The 21,527-nt window shown below is 57.1% G+C and overlaps 1 protein-coding gene across 1 annotated transcript in view; it reads left to right on the top strand.

Annotated features, from left to right (window-relative positions):
- The window catches only part of LOC132318649 (ankyrin repeat and fibronectin type-III domain-containing protein 1-like), a 39,683-nt gene extending 27,315 nt beyond the window's left edge, over positions 1-12,368 (top strand). The window contains exons 6-19 of the mRNA XM_059826620.1: positions 343-440; positions 1,870-1,960; positions 4,098-4,205; positions 4,460-4,559; positions 5,794-5,926; positions 7,138-7,257; positions 7,647-7,862; positions 8,215-8,381; positions 8,705-8,855; positions 10,265-10,433; positions 10,703-10,869; positions 11,432-11,642; positions 11,891-12,216; positions 12,294-12,368. Of these exons, the coding sequence (XP_059682603.1) occupies positions 343-440; positions 1,870-1,960; positions 4,098-4,205; positions 4,460-4,559; positions 5,794-5,926; positions 7,138-7,257; positions 7,647-7,862; positions 8,215-8,381; positions 8,705-8,855; positions 10,265-10,433; positions 10,703-10,869; positions 11,432-11,642; positions 11,891-12,216; positions 12,294-12,368 (2,132 nt within the window). The remainder of the gene's footprint in view (positions 1-342; positions 441-1,869; positions 1,961-4,097; positions 4,206-4,459; positions 4,560-5,793; positions 5,927-7,137; positions 7,258-7,646; positions 7,863-8,214; positions 8,382-8,704; positions 8,856-10,264; positions 10,434-10,702; positions 10,870-11,431; positions 11,643-11,890; positions 12,217-12,293) is intronic.
- Positions 12,369-21,527: the final 9,159 nt, after the last annotated feature.

Consider the following 21,527-nt stretch of genomic DNA (forward strand, 5'->3'; position numbering starts at 1 on the left):
ACCAAACCGCTGTCCTGCACCAAGGCAAAACTCGGGGTGCCACTTCTTTGCTGTCCCCTCATCCTGCACACCACAGGAGATATTTTCCCCTGTCCCCAACTCCTGACCCATCACTTGAGGCTGCTGACCCTGTGTGACACGGCTCGGTGAGGAGGACCGCAGCTCCCCCTGCCATCTCCCCTGCTGTGGCTTTCCCTCTCCCCTGCCTTCACTCCGCTGCCTCCAGCTCACGTGCTGCCCGCAGTCCCTCTGCAGCCGCTGGCCCTGACACGCTGCAGCCAGCCCTGGTAGCCTGTTCCTGCTCTGGGGCCACGCGGCACCTTGGGGTCTCTCTCCTTTCAGTGGAGTGGAGCTGCTCCCCCACCTTCTCGCCGCCGCTTGGGGAGGCCGTGATCGACAAGCTGAAAAACCTGCACTTCACTATCCGGGGATTGGTGTCGGTGAGCTCTTGGGGTGCCCCATGGGGATCCAGGTTGTGGGGGAAGAGCCCACAGGTGGGAAAAGCTTCTGGCCACGGTGTAGCCCGTGGGGTCATTCCTTGCAGCTGATGGGGCTTCATTTTGAGCAGGAGGAATAGGATTGTGCCACGGTGGTGTTCAGCACAACCCGTGGGCCGAGCTAAGAGCGTGGGGCCGGGAGAGGCATCTGTCTGTCCCTGCACGGCCACGGCCGCCCTGGTGATGGGGAAACCCCCTGCACAGGGTGCCTGGGGACTCTCGAGTGAAAGGCAGAATGGGCCCATTCACCGAGCGCCTGATTTATCCTCTGTCCCCCACCCCGCTCCTGTCTCCACCCATGCTCCTCCTGGGCAATAAATCAGTGGCTCGTTCCTCTGCCACCTGCACAGACCGACCCCCCGCACCAGCCCCGTCGCTCATTGGAGAGGGGGGACCAGCCCCGTCTCCATCTCCAGGAGCTCAACAAGGTCACGGGCTGGTTCGGGCTGGGGCTCCCCGCTGTTTTATCTCCCTGAGAACCGCAGGGGCCATGCTGCCTGTCAGCTGTCCCCTCCCTGGGGGCTGCCATCCTGTCCCTGGTGCACATTGGACCGGCGGGGGGACATGGGGCGGGACGGGGACCTCAGTGGGATGGGGACCCCGGTAGGATGGAGCTTGGGATGGGAACACGGGGAGGTGCTGGGATGGACGGGGTTGCCCTTAGCAGGGAGGTGCAGCACTGGACCTCCGGGGCAGGCAGGGACCACCGGCTGGAGGAGCAGGGAAAGCCCTCGATGCTGTTAGAGGGGCTTAGCCAAGGCAGCGGTGCCGCAGCTCCGGAGCCGCTGTTGGAGCGGGAGAGCTGCCCTGGTGCATGGCAGGATGGGACTCGAGCGGAGCCCAGAGCAGCGCCGCTGCAAGGAGCTGGCCGGAGCCCATCAATCATGCTTTCAGAGCTGCTTCGCGGGCTCCTGTCGGCTTTCATGAGTGCCTGGAGGCCTTGCAACATCTGGCAGCTTGACTGAGCGTTAATCAGAGGCCTTTAATCACTGTCGCTGTGCCACAAGGCCTCGAGAGCGTTGCACCAGCTCCCTGTCTCCAGGGGCCAGATCCTCGCACGTCCCAGTGGAAAGGCAGCACCCTGACCCTCCAGGCTGTGGAAGCCCCGTGTCTTTGGGGCATTTCTAATGTCCTCTCTTTCCTCTGCCTCCTCCCAAAACCAGCCACTCAGGCTATGGGGATTCTCTAGTGTCTGATAATAAGAGCTTTGTACAGCTGGGGGAGGTCGGAGCCAGTGACCCAGTGTGCGGACTCCCAGTTTAGTACTCATTGTGGTGTACTGGTGTACTGGGCTACGGGGGGGATCCTCGTTCCCTCGCACATCGAGCCGGGAGAGGTGCTGGTGCGCTGACTGCGGCTTCTCTCCTCGCAGGGCACGGCTTACTACGTCCAGGTGTCCGCCTACAACATGAAGGGCTGGGGTCCCCCGCAAGCCTCTGTGCCCCCTTTTGCCATCCCTTCCAGTAAGTACCACTGGGAACACCCACGGGAGCCAGCACCAGCTACGGGATGGATGGGGGGGAGGCAGAAGCTCCCTGTGCCATCAGGGGTCCCTCTTGCTGCTGGGATGGGGTCTAGCAGACCCAAGAGCAGAGGCAGCATTTGGAGTCTCGGGCCAAGCAGAGAGGCTGTGCCCGAGGTCCGGGATGCTGGACAGGAGCTTTGCCATATACTAATTTTTCAACCTGAAATTCTCCTGGCTGCCTGGTAGAGGCTGGGCCATTTTAGGCCACCTGGATCAGCTCATCCTAAGGAGGAAGCTCGGAGAGAGGATGTTTTGCTTTCTCAGTTAAAAGGAAAGCAATGCAGCCATCTTCTCTGTAGGAAGGAAAAACACCTCTGGGTTTTTTAGCAGAGGTTTGTAATTTAGGGCAGGGCAGCTTTTGGGAGGGGTCAGTCCTTACCGCCTCAATGCCATCTGCCCCAAAGCGGCCAAGCTTGTGCAAAACCTCCGTTTGCACATGCTGAAGGGACGCATGGTGAGATGCCCCAGCTCAGCCCCCGGAGATGCCCCCTCAGGGCTTGGAGCCGTCCCAGTCCTGGGTGGCAGTGGATCTGGAGCCCTTTCCTGTGCCACCGCATGCTCTTGCCCATCCAGCTCATTCCCTGGCACCGAGCTGGGATGGGGGGTCATGAGCCCCACTGGAGACCAGCTGTGGGCTGTCAGCACTTGCCACACTGTCACCAGGGCAAGTGGGGGGGAAAACCACCCAATTTCACACAACCACCCCAGGGTGCTGGGGGAGACAGGCCAGGAGGACTGAACTGGAATGAGCAGCCCCAAACGGTGACGTTCAGGGCTGAGCCTCTGCCCCTCACCGCCAATCCCGAGACGGGTCTCTGCTGCATAGCGGTCCCGAGGGCTCAGCGCCATCGGATGTGTAAGGAGCGGCCCCATGCGCACCTGGGGAGGCTGAGCCCAGCCTAACGAGCAGGCAGCAGGGCGGTGGGCGCACAGTCCCTGCCACCGCGCTTGCAGGCAGCGAGGGACCAGCCATGCTGCTGTATGTGAGCAGTGAATGCACCGCGTACGGGTCGAAGCACAGGTCTGACGGCATGTGAAACAGTGACGAGGCCAGAGGTGTGCAGGCACCCTGCGTAGCTCTAGCTGCAGATACACAAGCACTATACCACCGGTATGGAAAGATGCAAAAATACATTTGCGTGTATATGAATGCACAGAGCGAGCCTACCCCAGCATTGCCCTGGCTTTACCCTGTCCTGGCAGGGGCTGTCGGTCATGTTTGCACCCACTTTAAAGCCCCTATGCCATCCTGCACGGGTCACATTCCCTATGACCGAGATCCACTCAGCATTGATACAGAGTACGGCTGAAGTGAATCAGACATGAGTGGGTTTTATTTATTTTTATCTCCATTAATATTTCTCCCTTCGGTAAAGATTCCTCCCTGGCCCAGCAGAATATAGTCAGGCACCTCCCTGGGTGTTTTTAAAGCTCCTAAAAATAGTGGCGAGCCCCAGCCAAAGTTAACAGAGCTGAACTTTCCATGGAAAACAGCAGCAGGCAGGACACAGGGGGTGTTTAAAGCAATTAATGTAAAGCTAATGTAGAAGCGCCGTCGGGTCCCCAGCCACGTTCCTGGTCCTGCTGCCGTCTCGCAAAGGGTGGAGCTGGCAGGAGAGCTTATTTATGTGTTTGCCGAGGTGAGCCCAGCTCTCAGCACTTGCCTGGAGAAAGCTGCAGCTCCAGGGAAGACCTGGAGGAAGACACTGGAAAGAATTTTATTTTTTAAGGCCAGTGAAGTGCGGCAGCAACAGACTGGACCTTGTTCTTTCCCTCTGCCATGTCCCCGCTGTGCTGTGGGGTGTCTGGTGGCCATGGGGTGCTGTGCAGAGCCAGGGTACTCCTGGGAAGAGGGGTGCAAACCGGGGGATCTCCCAAAGCCCAGCCCACCCAGAGGTGCCCAGCACCCATGACTGCTGCCGTGCCATGCTGTGCCATGCTGTGCCTGTGGGACACATAGGCGGGGTGCCAGGAGGTGACCTGCCATGGGGAGGAGGGGACGGGAAGCCCTCGAGGGGTGGGTGCTGGGGGCGATGGGCCAGGTCCTCGGAGTGATGCTGGTCTGTCCCCCGCAGACTGGCGGGAGTACGATGGCCGGGCTCCACGGCGGAGGGGACAAGCTGAAGCTCTGGACCATCTGCTGGGCCAGGTGAAGACCGTCCACCAGCACTGCGTTTGCCACGGTGAGTGCACAGCACGGCGCTGTGGGGAGGCTGGGGTGGGGGATCCAGCCAGGCCCCCCAGTGTTGTGACATGGCCTGGGGGGGCTGGGGTGGCACCAGGAGTCAGTCTATCCCATGGATGAGCATAGCAGGGAGACAGCTCAGGCAGTGGAGACCTTGGCAGAGGCTTCCCACCATGTTGGCATGCCATGCCACGGTCTGCTGACGTGGCACTTCATCTCCTGCTGCAGCATCCTTTGCTCTCTGCTCCCCAGAGCCCTGCAAGAACCAGCCCCAGAGCAGGAAGCACTCGGTCTCCAAGAGCCTCAAGCATCTCTTCCACCCTGGCAGCAAGTTTCTCAAGACGCTGAAGCGGTGAGAGGTGGGGGGGGGTGGTGGAGAGCCCGACTCCCGGCGGGGACATAGGGCTGCCCGTCCTGGGCAAGGTGGGGAGCTGCGTGCACAAGCCAGGGGCTGGGGGGCTGCTCAGGGGTGGGTCCTTTTCTTGAGCGAGCTGGTGGTGTCAGCGAAGATGAGTCCCATTGCCCAGAAATCAAAAGTTTCTCCTTGGTGTTTCCATTTGGGCTGGCCAAGCTGCGTCTGTACCCAGATCCCTGTGCCATCTCTGAACATCACCCAACACCCCACCCTCCTCTAGACCCCACCGCCTTCCCACTGCCCACCTTCACGCTTGGCCTCCTGGCACCCCAGTGTGTCTCCTGCACAGGCCTGGCCCCCTTGTGCTGTCCGGGGCATTGGCCATGGCATCGGCAGTTGAGTCAGCAGTGTGCCCAGGTGGCCAAGAAGGCCAACAGCATCCTGGCCTGTATCAGAAGCAGCGTGGCCAGCAGGAGCAGGGAGGGGATCGTGCCCCTGTACTCGGCGCTGGTGAGGCCGCACCTCGAATGCTGTGTTCAGTGTTGGGCCCCTCACTACAAGAAGGACATTGAGATGCTGGAGCGTGTCCAGAGAAGGGCGACGGAGCTGGTGAGGGGTCTGGAGCACAAGTCTGATGAGGAGCGGCTGAGGGAGCTGGGGTTGTTCAGTCTGGAGAAGAGGAGGCTGAGGGGAGACCTCATCGCTCTCTCCAACTCCCTGAAAGGGGGTTGTGGTGAGGTGGGTGTTGGTCTCTTCTCCCAAGTGACAAGCGACAGGACAAGAGGAAATGGTCTCAAGTTGTGCCAGGGGAGGTTCAGGCTGGATATTAGGAAAAATGTCATTCCTGAGAGAGCAGTGAAGCATTGGAACAGGCTGCCCAGGGAGGTGGTGGAGTCACCATCCCTGGAGGTGTTCAAGGAACGTGTGGACGTGGCCCTGCGGGACATGGTTTAGTGGGCATGGTGGGGTTGGGTTGATGGTTGGACTTGATGATCTTACAAGTCTTTTCCAACCTTAGTGATTCTGTGAAATCAGCCAGGCTCGCCTGGCTGGCAGTGTTGGGTTCCTGTTCCTGCTCCTGTACTGGCTGTGTGTCTCTTCTGCCATGGGCTATTGGAGAGGAGCTGAGTCCTGGGGCAGGGCATCTCCTCTGCCCTCAGGAGAGAGACCCTTTGGGAAATGAAGCTCGCAGCCAGGGGTGACACTGAAGACTGTCTTCCCTCCCATGCAGGGGCCTCTACCTGACAGCCATCTTCTACAAGGATGACAACATCCTGGTGACCCATGAAGACCAGATCCCCGTGGTGGAGATTGATGACACCTACTCCTGCCTGCTTATGCAGGATTTTCTCTGGTTCACCAAGGTGGGTGGCCCAGGGACCCTGTGTCTCCTGCCACACTTCTGTCTGCCTGGCCACCGCTATCTGCCTGGCCACCACCCTGGATGCTGCTGAGATGATGGCCACCACCATCTGCAGAGTGCCTTCATTGCAGCACCTTCCCCGGTGCTGCCCGCACAAGCAGCAGTGCCCATCATATCCAGGGTGCTGCGGGGCTCTCGCCAGGGCTTGCTGGGTCTGATTCGGGGGTGGGAGCAGCACCAGGGGACACCCCATGTTCACAAAGGGACTACGAGCTACTCCAGCTACTCGCACCAGACAACACAAAGTCTGGGAGCTCCTGGGCTTCCCAGCGTTGCCTCCAGTACCTCTGCTGTGCCGCTGCCCTCGTGCACTCTGTGAGCGATGCCGAGAGCCAGTCGCAGCCCGGGAGTACTGGGGTGAGCCAAGCAGGCATCGTGCGCTGCTGCTGCCTTCGCCTGGCAGCAGCTCCCCCTCCGCCCCGGGCACTGGGGCTTGGCAGCAAGGCATCCAGCAGGCTTGCCGCTCTCTGGGGTTCGGCATGGACCGAGAAACCACAAGGGAACAGCGTTTCCACCCCAGCCCCTGGAAGCTCAAAGGTCGGCAACGGACCAGTGCCGCACTGGGCAGGCTGCATGCCACGACGGGTGGGCGATGATCCGGTGCCGCGCTGGGCAGGCTGTGTGCCACGCTGGGTGGGTGCTGCCTCTCTGAAGGAATGCCAGTGGCTTCTCAGCTGTTTAACTGTTTCACCGCGGCATCCTGCCACGGCAGCTCTGTCTCTGTTGTACAGAGCAGGATGTGCAGAGTGCTGCTACCTGGTCCTCCGCTGTCAGTAGGCTTAGTGAAAGGGCAGGTGGGCAGCTTGGGGCCAAAATCTTTTGCTGGATGGTCCTTATCTACTGAGGAAGAAGGCTGTCTTCTCCCGCCTTCTCTTAGCGATCTTGTACTCAAACTTAAGAAGGTCTCAGTCCTAGATGAAGACAGATAGCTGGGTGGACACGGCGTGGTGCTTCCCTCGGGTACATGCTCTAGGGGCATCTCAGGGTGCCTGTGGCGTAGGAAATCTCACCCCTGCTGAGAGGTGATATATGCAGGTGCACATTCCTAACCCAGTTCAAAGAGAAAGGCAAATGGATTTCCCCAAAACACCTTTGTGTGAGCCAGCTGCAGGCAGCGGCGGCCGGTGGTGACGGCCCTTTGGTGTGCTGCAGGTGTCGTGCATGTGGGATGAGATCCTATGGCTGCGGCAGTGTGTCACCGTCTCCCAGTCGTCCTGTTCCTGTGTCCTGCAGACACGCTTCAAGATGCTGCTGGCCATCTCGCAAATGCAGGTGAGGGTGGGCCTGGGAGGGGGAGTGAGTGCTTTTTGGGGGGCATTGTGCGCCCAGCTCCCTTGGGAGCAGCATGCGCATGTGCCACAGCCAGGAAAACCCCAGGGGCTGCCAGTCCTGGTGGCTCGGTCAGTGGCAGGACCGGGTGCCCCTGCCTTGTCCTCCCTGGCAGGACCCCAGTTGTGGGACGATGTGGGGTCAGGCTTCATGGCAATCTCGTACAGAGGGACTGGGGGCTGTCAGTGGGTGCTTTGCTGGGCAGGCTGGTTTCCAGAGGGCAGAGGGGAGACCCCCAGTCACATCCCAGCTGCCCAGACCCACAGAGCACTGCGCCTCAAGGATGTCCCCTGACCTGCTGCTTTCTGCTGCCCTCCCATCGTGTCATGCAGGGCCTGCTGGGCATTCAGGACCTGGGGCAGGTCTTCTTTGAGCCTGTCAAAGACAAACAGGGCAACATCCTCATCGTCACCCTGAAGGAGGTGAAGACCAACCAGACCTTTGAGAGCGTCCGCTGGGTTCCCGTCTGCAAGCTGCAGACCAGCCGCAAGTCCGTGTCCTCCCCGGAGGAGCCCACCGCTCTGGACACGCTGCTGATCTCCGTCCAGGTGCTGTGCCGGTGCTGTCGCGGTAGGGGATTGCAGTGGGCTCCTTTGTGGGACCACCAGTGGTCCTGGCTCCCCCTCAGGCTGGGAAGGCCACAGCAGAGCCCGGACCACTGAGGTTTTGGTCCTGGCTGCAGACAGAGGGGGAGCAGACCCCAACCAGCCTGAAAAAATCCTGTTGCTTCAAGGGGAAGCATCAGGCAGGTGCTGGATTCATCCCGGCAGCACCAGATTGTGCCTGCTCTGCCGCTTCCCTTCTGCCAGCCAGGCTGGCTGCGCTGCAGCAGCCGGCATGAGGGCAGGAGAGAGCCCTGCTGTGAGGGCTTGCTTAATCCAGCAGTGCCTTTCTCCTCAGGACAAGCTGGCTTACCACCAGCGGAGCAGCCATGCCCTGTCCCCGGGCCTCTACCTGGGCTACTTGAAGCTCTGCAGCGCTGTGGATCAGATCCGAGTGCTGGTGCCGGAGCGGCTCCCCAACATCCTGTGCCACGTCAAGATTCGCTCCAACCCCAACATCTCCAGGTGGGGCTTTCAGGGCAGCTCAGCCAGGGCAGCCAGACTCCTCTGTCCCATCCAGCCTGAGAGCACCCATTACCTCCCGCTTCCGCGCTCAGGCTCCTGGCAGTAGCGTAATATTCCCTCTCAGCCCCGCTGCCCACCATGCAGGGCAGCCTGGAGCTGGAGCAAACCAAGGTCCCCCTCTACTTCCACATCTCCCACATCCCTTGGGGTGGTGCACCGTCTGGGGGAGGAACAGCCGAGCAAACACAGCTCTCATAGTGACTGCGCGTTCAGGTCCACTTGAGCTGCTCCCTCCTGCACGTGTCTGTCTCTCCCTTCTCCAGGGAGGAGTGGGAATGGCTGCAGAAGATGGCCAGCATGGAGGAGCCTGTTCCTGCGGAGCCAGAGGCTGAGACCTCCCAGAACCACTTGTTCCAGGAGCTCCAAGTAGCCATCAAGGAGCTGATGACCCTGGTCAACATCCCATTGCAAGAGGTACAGGCAGGTGCCAGATTCTGAGGAGGAGGGAGGGGAAGGAACTGTGCTGATCACCACAGCAGGCAGGGTACCGCAGCCCCTGGTCCCTCTTTAGGGGTGTGAACCATCAATCAGATTTTAGTCCTGTGCTAATAGAAAGCAAGTGGTGGACAATGAGCATCTGAAGCAGTGTGCCCAGGTGGCCAAGAAGGCCAACGGCATCCTGGCCTGTATCAGAAGCAGTGTGGCCAGCAGGAGTGGGGAGGTGATCGTGCCCCTGTACTCGGTGCTGGTGAGGCCGCACCTCGAATGCCGTGTTCAGTGTTGGGCCCCTCACTCCAAGAAGGACATTGAGGTGCTGGAGCGTGTCCAGAGAAGGGCGACGGAGCTGGTGAGGGGTCTGGAGCACAAGTCTGATGAGGAGCGGCTGAGGGAACTGGGGTTGTTCAGTCTGGAGACGAGGAGGCTGAGGGGAGACCTCATCGCTCTCTCCAACTACCTGAAAGGGGGTTGTGGTGAGGTGGGTGTTGGCCTCTTCTCCCAAGTGACTAGTGACAGGACAAGAGGAAATGGCCTCAAGTTGTGCCAGAGGAGGTTCAGGCTGGATATTAGGAAAAATTTCTTTCCTGAGAGAGTGGTGAAGCACTGGAACAGGCTGCCCAGGGAGGTGGTGGAGTCACCATCCCTGGAGGTGTTCAAGGAACGTGTGGACGTGGCCCTGCGGGACATGGTTTAGTGGGCATGGTGGTGTTAGTTCATGGTTGGACTTGATGATCTTACAGGTCTTTTCCAACCTTAATGATTCTGTCATTCTGTGATTCTGTGATCTGCCTGCCCAGGGACAGTGTCCCCTGGAGCTCTTTGTCTTACCCTCACCTGTGCCTCTGAAGCAAGAATGGTGAATCTGGGTTTGCATTATTGCCTGCCACCATGTGGTTTGGTCCTGGGCTCAGCCCTTGCGGCATGAGACCAGCCCAACTCTGCCCCTCCAAAGCAGGATGGACCCTGGCCAGTGGTGGGATGGAGCTGCAGCCCCCTGGACCAGACTGCATGGGGAGAAATCCCTCCTCCACCATGCCAAGTATTTGCTGGGAATAAACATGGGAAGGTGCCCACCAGCCCCAGGCATGTGCTTCTGGCTGGGCAGCTGTGAGGGCACCTCTCTGAGCAGGGCTGAGATCATCACTGGTGGAACTTCTTCTCTGAGACCCTGTCGTAGTGACTTTGACCAGTATTTTAGAGACTTTTAGGAGAAACAAGTGAGAAAGAGAAGTGTGCGGATTATACGAGAAGCAAGGAGCCTCTGGCTGTGTCCTGAAACGTAGCCTGGCTGCAGGTGGTCCCTGAGGACTCCTCTGCAGATGAGGACTCAGTGGAGGGTCCACCAGGTGATGTTTGCAGCTGTTACCTGCGGTGTCTTCTTGCAGGCCAAAGATTTCCGTCTGTACAGCCAAGAGGTGCTGGACTTTGGGGGCCAGGTCTCCTTCCTGCTGCTGCTGCCTCCATCGGACGACGTCTGCACTGCTCCGGGACAGAACAACCCTTACACTCCTCGCTCCGGCTTCCTCACGCTGCCGCTGCAGATCTTCGAGCTAGGTGAGGAGGAGGAATGTCAAAAGTCATCCTTGCTGGTCTCCTTGCCATCTGATACCTCCCAAGAGCCAGGCTGGGCAGTGGGGTGGGCTGGAGCTCCCTCACCTTCCCCAGGAGGGGAGGGATGGAGGGGGATGCTGAGGGCTGTCCAGGTAGGCTAGAGGAGAGCATTGCCTCCTCCCTGTGTTGGGTGAGCGGAGAGGAGCCCATAGGGCATCTACAGCAAAGGACCTGATATTTTTCATTCCCCCCTCTCTTTTTTCCCCTCTCAGTCCACTTCTTCACGTACGACCGAGAGTTCATCACCCAGTATTGCCAGGTGTCCGCCCTCCTGGAGCTGGAGTCGCTCCTCTCTCAGCAGAGCCTCAGGGAGGCCTTCTCCGATGCCGAGCTCTCCACCGCGAAGCAGAGGCACCAGCAGGTTCAGGACTACATCCAGGTACATGGAGCAGGAGCACGCTGGGAGGGAGCCAGGGTGCCCATGGGATGTGGCCGGGACAGTCATGCCCTGGATGAGCTACAGGAGCATCTACACCAGGGCTGTTCACTGGTGTTCCCAGCTGTGATCCCATGGGATTTCTCTGACATGGCAGATGGGCAGCAGCAGGCAGGGCTTCGTCTAGCAACTTCTTACTGCAGTGATCACATTAAAAATCCTGATGAGAGAGCCAAAGGCTCCTGCTCTGCAGGTCCCCACCTTGCTAGAAAAGGGCCTGGAAGTGCATTTTGGGATGGACGTGTGAAAGAGCACCCCACGCTAACCCCTTTCCCAGCACCCCTGCCTGCAGCAGGGCAGGTCCTACTAAACCAGCAGCCACTGGTGGTCGAAGCAGGATCTTCCCACCAGAGACCACTTTCCTGGGATTTCCTTACTTGAGGATTTCCCCAGAGCTTTCACCTCTTGGGAAAGGTGTGTGGGGAGAGCCTGTGTTCTGCTGTAGGGCTTTTTTGTTGCTGTTCTTTCCCTTTTAAAAGGGACCCTTCGTTTCCTATTTTGGCAGCAAATGGAGGAGATCTGGCGTGAGATGCGCTGGATTATGGATGCCCTGCAACACGCCCGGTACAAGCAGCCCTCCTGTGGGGTGTCTCTCAGCGGCTTCCTCAGTGAGGCCGGCGGTGCAATGAAGGAGAAAACCCGATCCACTTCGTCCCACCTTGACTACCTTCCCTCCCCGGCGCCCTCACCAGAGACCAGCCGTAAGCTCAACTCCGGTAAGAAACCCGGCTTTGTAAAGCTCCTGCCTGGTGGGCTCGGGGGTCTGCCCGTGCTCAGGGGGAATGGGTGGGCTGCTCTGGCCGGCTGCACCGTGGGGGCGTAGGCAGGACCAGCATTGGGAGTACGGGCAGGGCAGTTGGTAAATGCTCAGGGGCTTCCTTGGACTCCCTCTGCTGTGAACCCTCAGCCGGGGTTTCCGAAAGCAAGGCTGAGCCCTTCTTTGCTTCTCTTATGCCCCTCGCAGACTCACACGGGCTGTCGGATGAGGAGGGCTCCTCGGAGGTGTTCCTGGCCACCGACAGCGACTACGACTCCAGCAGGGCACAGAGCCCAAAGGAGCTCGACCTGGTGTACTCCTCCTCAGGGCCTGAGTGCTGCAGCAGAAGAGTCGCCCGCACACTCCGGGACAGCGCCCCGGATGTCCTGCAGACCCACGAGCTCAAGACCCCACCACCGCCACCACCACCGGAGGAGCCCCAGCCGCCCCCCGAGCTCTATGACAGCGACTTTGTCCTGCCCAGCCGACAGATCGAGCTGCTGCGCATCACGGAGAAGCGGCAGGCGTACTGCGTTCGAACCAGCAGCCTGGACTTCCCCAAACCGCTCTGCCAGGCGGCCAGAAAGTCCTGCCCCGGCTCTGTCGACAGCTCCCCGACGGAGAGCAGGACGACGGGCCACTGCGGCCAGCTCAGGCTAGGGACTGGCTCGATGCCCAGCCCTGAGCGCAGCCAGGGCGGGCAGGGCTCTGAGCCCGTCTTCCGGACACGCTCGGCCGAGTGGACTCAGAGCTTCCAGGAGCAGCCAGAGCAGCCCGGGTGCTTGGCCGACCGAGGGAAGAAGCCGGGCTCTGTCACCTTGCGCGTCTGCCCTCAGTACGAAACCGGACTCTCCAAAGAGACCAGTGTCAAGGTACCGGAGCCTGCAAAAGGCAGTGTTGCGGCTCTGCCATGCCCAGACAGAAAGGGTTGGTAGGATGGGGAGGCAGGCAGTGAGGGCTCACGTGCCCCTCGCCTGCCACTGCCCTCTCCATCCTCCACCATCCGGGGGTGAGGTCCCCTGGAGACCTGCAGCACTCCTGCCCTGCGTCCCTTTGTCCCTGCGGTAGTGACAAGGCTCCCGGCAGCGCGGGACGGGACGCGTGGCTCTGCCTGAGGAATAGCCACTGCTGTGGAGGGGGTGAGCGAGAGCCACAGGTAGGGTATTTTTGGGGGACAGCGGAGCCGTGGTTCAGCTCTCGGTCCGTGGTTCAGCAGCTGGCAGTGGATTAGTGCCAGCTAGGGTGAGCAAAGATCACATTGATGGGTTTCCCTTGCCACATCCTGGTGTTCAAACACGTCAGCCCCCTTGCCAAAACCCAGCCGTCAACCCCCTGCCCTGTCCCCAGCCCTCCCACAGGCTCTCCTCCCCAGGTCTCTGCTCCCCTCCCTCGAGCCCTGTGTGCCTTTGGGGAAGGGAGAGCAGGAACCGCTCATCTCCACGCCATGAAGGCGAGCAGGCCAAGCCACCTCCTTGCTGCAGGCGTTGGGGTCCACCAGAGCCGCTGTGCGACCTGGTTCCTCTCCACGAGGGCTTTGCTGCTGAGAGCTGACCCCCCAGCTCTGATCACCCTCACCTGCTCCAGGAGGGATCCCCCTTGGAGGAGGACCCCCAGGGCACACATCTTGGGCAGGTCCCCCTCCAGCTCTTCCACCTCCTTTGCTCCCAGCCATGAAGCTCCTTCTGCTGTTGAAATTTCCCTTCCGACATTCCCGGTGCCCAGAGCAGAGCCTGATGGAGCAGCCCGAGCACAGCCTGCCCACAAAATGGCAGAGGAAGGACAGAGCCGACAGGCCGATGGGTTTTATTGCTGGGCAGTTTGATAGTTGGTTTCTCCGCACCCAGTGGGGACGTTAGAAGCAGAGGGGAATCTGACTCGCAGTATTTATTTTCCATTTGAGAAATTACCATAGATTTCTATGCAACTGAAGCGCAGCCCTCGGGTTCCTGGCGGGCTGCCCACGTGGCTTTTGAAGTTGCAAAGCTCTGGACACGCCTGCTTGAAAGCGTTTTACGATGTTCTTCTCGAAGAAAGCTGAGTTCAAAGGAAAGGCTCCTCAGCTGGCGTAAATCAGCTGAACCTTGCGATGATTGTTCGGAGCTGGCAGGGTTCACGTGGGCCGAGGGCTTGGACCACCCTGCCGGGGCACTGCTCGCAGCTCTCCGCAAGCCCTTATGGATGTGCCAAAGGAAACCGTCGCCTTGCCCGGGCGAGGATGGATGTCCCGCTCTAGGGCCTTTGAAGTCAAGTAGCGGGCTCCCGTTGGTCGTTAGCAGCCAGAGCCCAGATGAGCTCGTTTTCTCGGCCGTATTCGGGATTTAGAGGGCAGTCACCAAGAAAGCAGAGAGGGAGAGCGAGGGTAGCTGTTGGTGGGAGAACCCCAAGCTTGTGAATGGGATGAAATTTAGCGCCACTTCCCAAAGAGGCTTCAGCTCAGCACCGCTAGTTTGGCAGAGCTGTTGTGGTTCAGCTGGTCTGACGGTCTGGATCCTGCTCATGAGAGGGACTTTATGCAGATGCCTCAGTGGTGCCAGGAGCAGGGCTGGGGCTGAGCCCTCTCTAGATGCAGGTAACGGGATGGTGGGGCAGCCTGAGCGGAGCAGGTGAGCTGTAGGTGACACATGCAAGAGTTGAGCTGTAAGGACCCAGAGAGTGCAGCGGAGGCAAGAAAGCGGTGCCTGAGTTGGGGCCCTGGCACGCCAGGCGTCCCCCGGCACAGTGTGCCCATGGCTCCGCACCAGGCTCCTGCCTCTCGCTCGCTGGGCACCATTGGGGCAACTGTTTGTCCACCCTAATGATCGCCGCTGTAGGACATGCCATGTGCTGCCTCTGGCCCCTGGTTCTTCCTTGTTCCTCCCCCTTACCATCCATCTCTCCCACCTTTCTCTTTCCGCAGCTGCACATCACCAGCCAGACGTCCGCCGGGGAGGTGGTGAAGCTGGTGGTGCTCGAGATGAACGACATCTCCCGCGGCGTGCTGGGTGGCTCAGCCGCCTTCTGCTACGGCGAGGAGCAGCTGGAGCACTTTGGACTGGTGTTCGCCTCCGACGAGAGCGAGCGGTGGCTTCCCGATGACTTCTTGCCTCTGTCCCTCCACACTACCCGGCCCGAGGGGCGGTTCTACGTCCGGATCAAGGAGACCTCCCCTCTGGTGCTCCAGTACGGGCCAGCGACCACCGTATGAGAAGAGGAGAGCCGGCCGGGCGGCACGGGGACCTCAGCTTCCAGAGAGCAGACAGCTCGTCTCTGATGCTTCCTTCTTCCACAGACACCCTCTCATCAGGCGTCCGCGCGGTGGAATGGGATCATACTGGGCTGTGTGTTATTTGTTTGTGTTACTTTTTTTTTTTTTTTTTTAACCAAAGAGACATCGAGACTCAGTTTTTCTGACTGCAGAAGAGGAGGGTGGAGTGCGGAGACCTCAGAGCTCGGGAGGAATCTCTGCAGGAATGGAATTTTTGAAAGTAAACATTTTTAAGGGGAAAGGGGGGGGGAGAGAGAGGAAAAATATTACAAGAAGAAGCAGCAATACCATTTTTTTTCTTTCTTCTTTTTCTGAAAAGCCTTGTTTGGGATTCACGGAAGGCAAAGCCACAGAGGATTGCTGGGGAGGGTTGTGGTGTCAATGAGGAGAGGGCACGAGTCACAAGGACAGCACTGAGGGGTGTTTTCCAATCTGCCCTCCTTTCACTGTACCTGGAGAAACAATTCTTGCACATAGTTCTTGGAACAAAATGATATTATTATTTTTTTTTCCTGAAAAAAAATGTAATCATAATTGTGCTAGAGACACTGGAGTTGTGTAAGAGGTGAAGACCCTTTGACTTGTTTTAAAGGCAAAAGGAACCCACGCAGCCAGCCCCACCCCCACGCAGACACGGCCGTGTTGATACCACCGGTAGTGGTTTGTTACAGGGCATCTACTGCAACACCCTGCGCACCACCCTGGGATTTCTTTTCCTCCTCGGTTGCCGTTTTGTTCTGGTGATTGTGCTTGGCCTCTCTTGTACGTCCTATAGCATGACAGTTCGTTAGCCACTAGGTCTCTTGTTAACAAGGTTATTTTTCTGATCTCCTGTGGTCCATAGTAAAGATGACTGCTGCTGACTGCGTATCGCTCTTTTCCTTCTTGCGGCTTAATGTGTAGCGTTCCTTCATTCCCCAAATTAGCCCTGATTTCAAGGGCTGGGTGCATCTTTCCCAGGAGCGTTTAATGGGATGCTTTCCACCCAGTGGAGGTTTACATTAAAATGCAAATCACATGTGTAGGAGCAAAATGCAAGTTAAAAATGTTTTCCTGGGCTTCATAGCTCTGTAAGGCAGTAAAATAAGCTTTGGCATGCAAAGGCAGTCACCTCCACGTGGTGTTGGAAACCTGATGGTTGTAGGGCCCGAGCATCTGCAGTTAAATGCATTAATGCAGTCCTGCAACCTCTACCGAGGGAAGAACACCAGGAGAAGAGCGTGGAAGGCAGCGAGAGCTCACAGCTGTATCGCAGCTGGTGCAAACACTTTCAAGTGAGTGGCAGCAAGCAAGGTGCGAGGCTGGCGGTCCTTCGCAAGGTGAGGCTCGTATTGCTGATGCCCCTTTAGCAGCCACCTCGCTCCCCTTCTCTCTGCATGGAGGGGTTCGGGCTGGGCGGTGGACCCCCGTCCCTGGGTGCTGGGGTGAAGGCAGGGGCTCTGCGGGCAGCCGCGCAGGGTCTGCCTGCAGGCTGCCGTCGCTCCTCAGAGGTTCGTCGTTCCTCGCCTTGCTGCAGGGAGCCAGCAGCACGCTGTGCGGTGCAGGCAGGAATATATCCCAGCACGAGCCCTTCGCCGCCCCACGTCAAAGCCACTCTGAAGGGGAGGATCGTGTGCCAGCCCCTCAGCTGGTGCAAATCAACAGCACCGCATTGACGTCAACGCAGACACCGCCATGCGTCGTGGAGGCGAGCGGCAAAGGAACATTTAAAAAGGCATTTCTCCCATCTCCTTCCCCCTTCGCTTGTCTCCTGCCTCAAGTTAAAACCAATCCCACTTTCTTAGGTCAAGGAAGAAGCAGGTTCATGAGTGTAGACGTTCCCATGGAGTCTGTCCTTGGTGGGCATCCATGGGCATCGACATTCTGAAGAGGCAGGAGCTGCCGGGTAGCCCTTCCCTAGCAAGAGCTGGTTCATGTGCATCACCTACTGATGCTCAGAGCCTGGGGCAGAGGAGAGGGAAGGCACAACTGGTGGAAAACTATTATAAAGTGGCTTTCTGGAAGTCACAGAGTGAACTTAGTATTAGAGCAGGGCTACATACAGAAAGCTACATCTGTGTTCCTGATGCTCCTGAGTACGGATCCATGCAACTCCTGCTGCCCTTTTATTTGACCCCAGAGGGGAAAAAGGCCTCCCCTTTTCTTAAGCAATTGTTCTCCCTTCCTAGAAGCCCTGCTCCACCGAGAAAGATGGAGCCATGACCCAAAGCCAGGCGTTGGCTCTTTGGCCAGGGTGGACATGGGGCAAGCTCTGCAGCTAGACCCTGCTGGGATCTGGTTACCCACATTTCTCGGTGCAGAGCCCCTGCCCATGGGAGGATCTCACTGGCCGTGCAGTGCTTATCTGCAGAAGTTTCTCTGGCTGTGTAGCAGGATGCATCACTTGGCTGCAGCGAACAAAAGCAGTATGTGGTTTCATGGGAGCTCCTCCCCTTGCCTGGAAGAGGAAGAGGGAAAGAGCAGGGCCCTGGGTAGAAGCAGAGTTGGATGCAGTCAGAGTGGGAAGGGTGGGAGTTGCATAGCAGTCTTGTAGGAACCTCCCCCTACCAGGGGCACTGGGACGTGTGATGTCCTGATGAAAGCTTCACTCCTTCCCCAAGCACATCTTCAGCCCAGTGAGATGGACTTCATAGACACCTCTGCCCTGCCCTGGTAAATGGTGCATGATAAGGTGGGACTACCATGAAGAGCAGAGCAAAGAGGGCCTAAGTGAAGAAGAGGGGTTTCTGGGGCAGAGTCTGCTGCACAAGGTTTCTTGAAGGATGGCACTTGCAAGGTGGTCACTTCTTTCCACATTCTCCTTCTCTCCCTGGGTGGCTTCATGGGCACATCCCAATGTTTTCTTTCCAAACAGGTCTTGAAGCCTTCAGATGCTCTCCTGCCCTTCTCCATGGCCAAGGAGTAGGAGCAGAAACTGTGTAGCCTCTGTATGTGCAGTCTATAAGGTTATAACCTCAGTGCTAAGGGCTGTGGGGAGCTGATGTGGCTGCTTGAACCAGCCTGGAACCATGACCTGTTTACATGAAGGTTGGTTTTTAATATTTGAATGCTATGACACACGTGCTCTTAAGCAGGATGGTGTTACAGTTAAGACTGGGGCTTAGTGGCTCAGTCCCTAAGGGGCATTGAGGCTCTGGGTTAGGTGGCTCAAGCTTTGCTCTGTCACTTCTTCACCCCGCCCTGTGCCTCAGTTACTCTCTGTTCCCTTCTTTCTCCAACCCAAAGCCATGCATCTGGCAGCAAGTGGCCCAGGCAAGGCTGGTACGGGGCTGACAACCTCCCACCAGCTTCAGCATCACTCTCTGGGCAGCTGGCATGGAGTGACAAGGTGTTGCTGTCAGGCAAGGAGGAGCCAAGGCAGTTGTTCTCAGCAGCACAAGGATTAACGGCGTTTGCCCTGGTAGGTCTCCTTGTGCTGGTGGCAGAGGTTTAGTGAAGGGGCTTTCTCAGTGGGGACCAGCCTGGCACTCACTCCGGTGTGTGCACCATGGCACAGGCAATGGAGGAAGATCCCCAGAGCACCTGGCCTCAGCCCTGCTCTCTCCTGGCACGGGGAAGCAGTGGAGGTGGAGCTGGAAGAGGTATAATTTTGCTTGTAGCAATCCCTTTTCTCCAGTAGTTTAATGAGCCAAAGCAGGCTAGAATCCAGGAGGGACCCATGGAGACCGTGCCTGCACAGACCTGTATCACCAGGCACAGACATCACTGTCCCTGCAGTGCCCATGTCCCCAGTAGTGCCAGCCACAGGCACTGCCAATACCCAGGCCCAAACACCACTGTGCCCGTACGTGCATGCACCCACCCGCGTGCCATGCACCCACCTGAGCCCAGGTGAGCACCTCCAGTGTGCACTAACCCCCTCCGCTTCGGCATGCCACCCAGACAACCTGCACGCACACACCGTCCCTACCTGGGTGCCGTACACCTACCTACCCCGGACAACCCTGCATCCTGGTGGATGGGGCATCCTTAAAAAAATCATCGTTTGGGTTAGGGCAGATATGAGCAATGCTTATCTGGGAGGTGGGGCAGAAGCAAAGGTCTGGGAGAAATCGAGAGCAGCCCGTTGTCCACAAACCTGAGCTCAATAGGGAAGCTCGCTATGCCAACACTGCTCGTCTCCTGCTGACCGTAAGCCAACAGCAAACCAAATGGCTCCGGGGTTTCCCTTCCAGCTGGCAGCATGCAGGGTCTGCGGGCAGCAGTGGGCATCGCATGGCAATGCATTTCCTACCTTGCCTGGGAGGCAAGGGCTGGTCTCCTCAGCTGCGACATGTGGCCTCCTCTTCCAGGCGCTGTGGAGCACCAAAAGATGACGCTGCAGAACAATTTGTACTTCGTGAGGGTTTTTTCATCTCTTTGTGAACATTGCTTCCATCATTAACAGCATTTAAATGCAGATCAGTGTATTAGTTTTTGCTGTTGGGGACAGTCAAAGCCAAACATTGGCTTGTCCATTCCAGCAACCAGGTCTTCTGCTCCCTCCACTTGGAGGTAGACCCAGGCTCAGCAGGAGAAAACTGGCATAATTCCATGAAGGTTAATGGGAATGTATTAATTTACATTGCCAGAAGAGCCATCCCTGCATGGTATTTTGCTCATGTTGTAAGGATTCATAGAAATAAACCCAAATTGTGACACTCTGAATTTTCCTCCCCCAAATCAGAGGCTTGCTGGCATCAGTTCTAAAGCATCTGCATTTCTTTCTCCCATCCAAAGGGAGTTGCTCGCTTTATCAGACACAAATCCAGCTTTGTGTTTCCCAAGGTTTGGCTCTCTGAGTCTGAGACGTGGGGTTTTTTTGTTGGCTTTTTTTGTGTTTTGCCTCTTCCTCTCCCTCCCCCCTTTTTTTTTTTCCCTCCTCCCTGGGATGCTTCTCTCTCATGTTCATGCTTTGGAATTTCTTTCCTTAGTTCTGGTTATGGGGGAAAGCTGAAGAGCTACCCTTGCTACAAAGCAGCTGCAGCCTCCACAGAGGAAAGATGCTCTGAGCCTGATCTGTTGAAGTCAGTGGAAGCCTTTCTTCCCTCAAACAGGAGGCGAGAAAGCGAGCAAGAGCCATGCCAGCCATCCAAAACACAGTGGAAGATCCAGGGCTATTCCGGCACATGCAATTACTAAGTTAATTATTGCTCTATCATCTGTAGGAACTCTGTGCAATTACTGTGCAGTTACATGGACTGTTTACCCACGTAGCTTATAAATAGAGTCGCCGTATAATTGAAATGTGGTGTGATCAGATTTATGCTGGGTGAATGAAGGGGTTGCTGAGTGCCCACACTTTCCATCCCCAGCAGAGATGCCCACTGAGGATGCAGCTTCGCCAAGCAGCCACTGAGCAAAACACTCTTGGCCTGAGACTCACTGTCAAGTAGCCTTTACTCAGACAGCCCAGGTTTCTCCGAGAAACCACACACTGGTGTACTCTGTATGCTGTGGGCAAAGCCACTTCCCATGTGGAACTGGGCTGGACAATGCAGATTTTAGACCAAGATTGCAATTTCCCAACCGCAAAGACACTTGGATTGGCGGAGCGGGGAGTCCTAGTAACGTTAGCACCATTGGAAAGCTCCAGCTGACTTTGGTGTGTCTAGGATTTTTTGGCTTGTGGTTCGCCAAGCCCACCTATAGACCAGGCAGAAATCAGCTCTTTCCACCCAATGAAAATTCCCGGGACACAGGAAAGTGTTCTGTTCCCAAAGCAACCTGAAAAATGAAACACCGTGAAAACAGGAACTGAAAATACAAAAGTAAAAATTCATGAGGAAGCAATAGCGCTTTGTTTTATTTTATTTTCCACTTAAAAAAAAAAAAACCAACCCTAACTTTTTTTTAACCAAACTGATTTTCACTTGAAAAACCAAAACACAGAAACAGGCCAGGGAATATCTACAAGTTTGTTCTAACTCAAGAATTTTGGAAGATACCATTTGTTGAAACCAACAAACTATTATGAAGATTTATATTACAGCTAAAATGGCATTTTTGGCGGGAAGAAAAAAGAAAAACCCATCAGATGATGTGTTAAAACAACGTTTTTGTATGGTTATTCCCTCAAGCTCCAGCTTAATCCAATAGACTGTAAACCACATGCTTAAAGCTGAGCGTGCACTTTGCTGACTCAGGCTTCAAAGAACCTTTGGAGATGCGAACATGTTTGTCCTGAAGTAGTTTAATTTGATCTGTAAATTAAGATAGCAACAAGAGTATGATTTTGCTCTTTGACCGTTTTTAAGGTGCTGGACCCTATTCCTAGACTTGCTGTGCCAGTGCTTGGAAAGGGGTGGCGGGCAGAAGGAGCTTTAGCCACTAGCTAAGAGCAGAGCAGCGTTGTGTATGTCCTGCAGCCCCTTGCTGGGGACTAGCTGGCTGGTACCCACTTTTCACAGAATCACAGAATGACAGAATCATTAAGGTTGGAAAAGACCTGTAAGATCAAGTCCAGCCACCAACTCACACCACCATGCCCACTAAACCATGTCCCGCAGGGCCACGTCCACACGTTCCTTGAACACCTCCAGGGATGGTGACTCCACCACCTCCCTGGGCAGCCTGTTACGATGCTTCACCACTCTCTCAGGAAAGACATTTTTCCTAATA

The sequence above is a fragment of the Gavia stellata genome, chromosome 18 (assembly GCF_030936135.1).
Source record: "Gavia stellata isolate bGavSte3 chromosome 18, bGavSte3.hap2, whole genome shotgun sequence".
NCBI classification, from domain to species: Eukaryota; Metazoa; Chordata; class Aves; order Gaviiformes; family Gaviidae; genus Gavia; species Gavia stellata.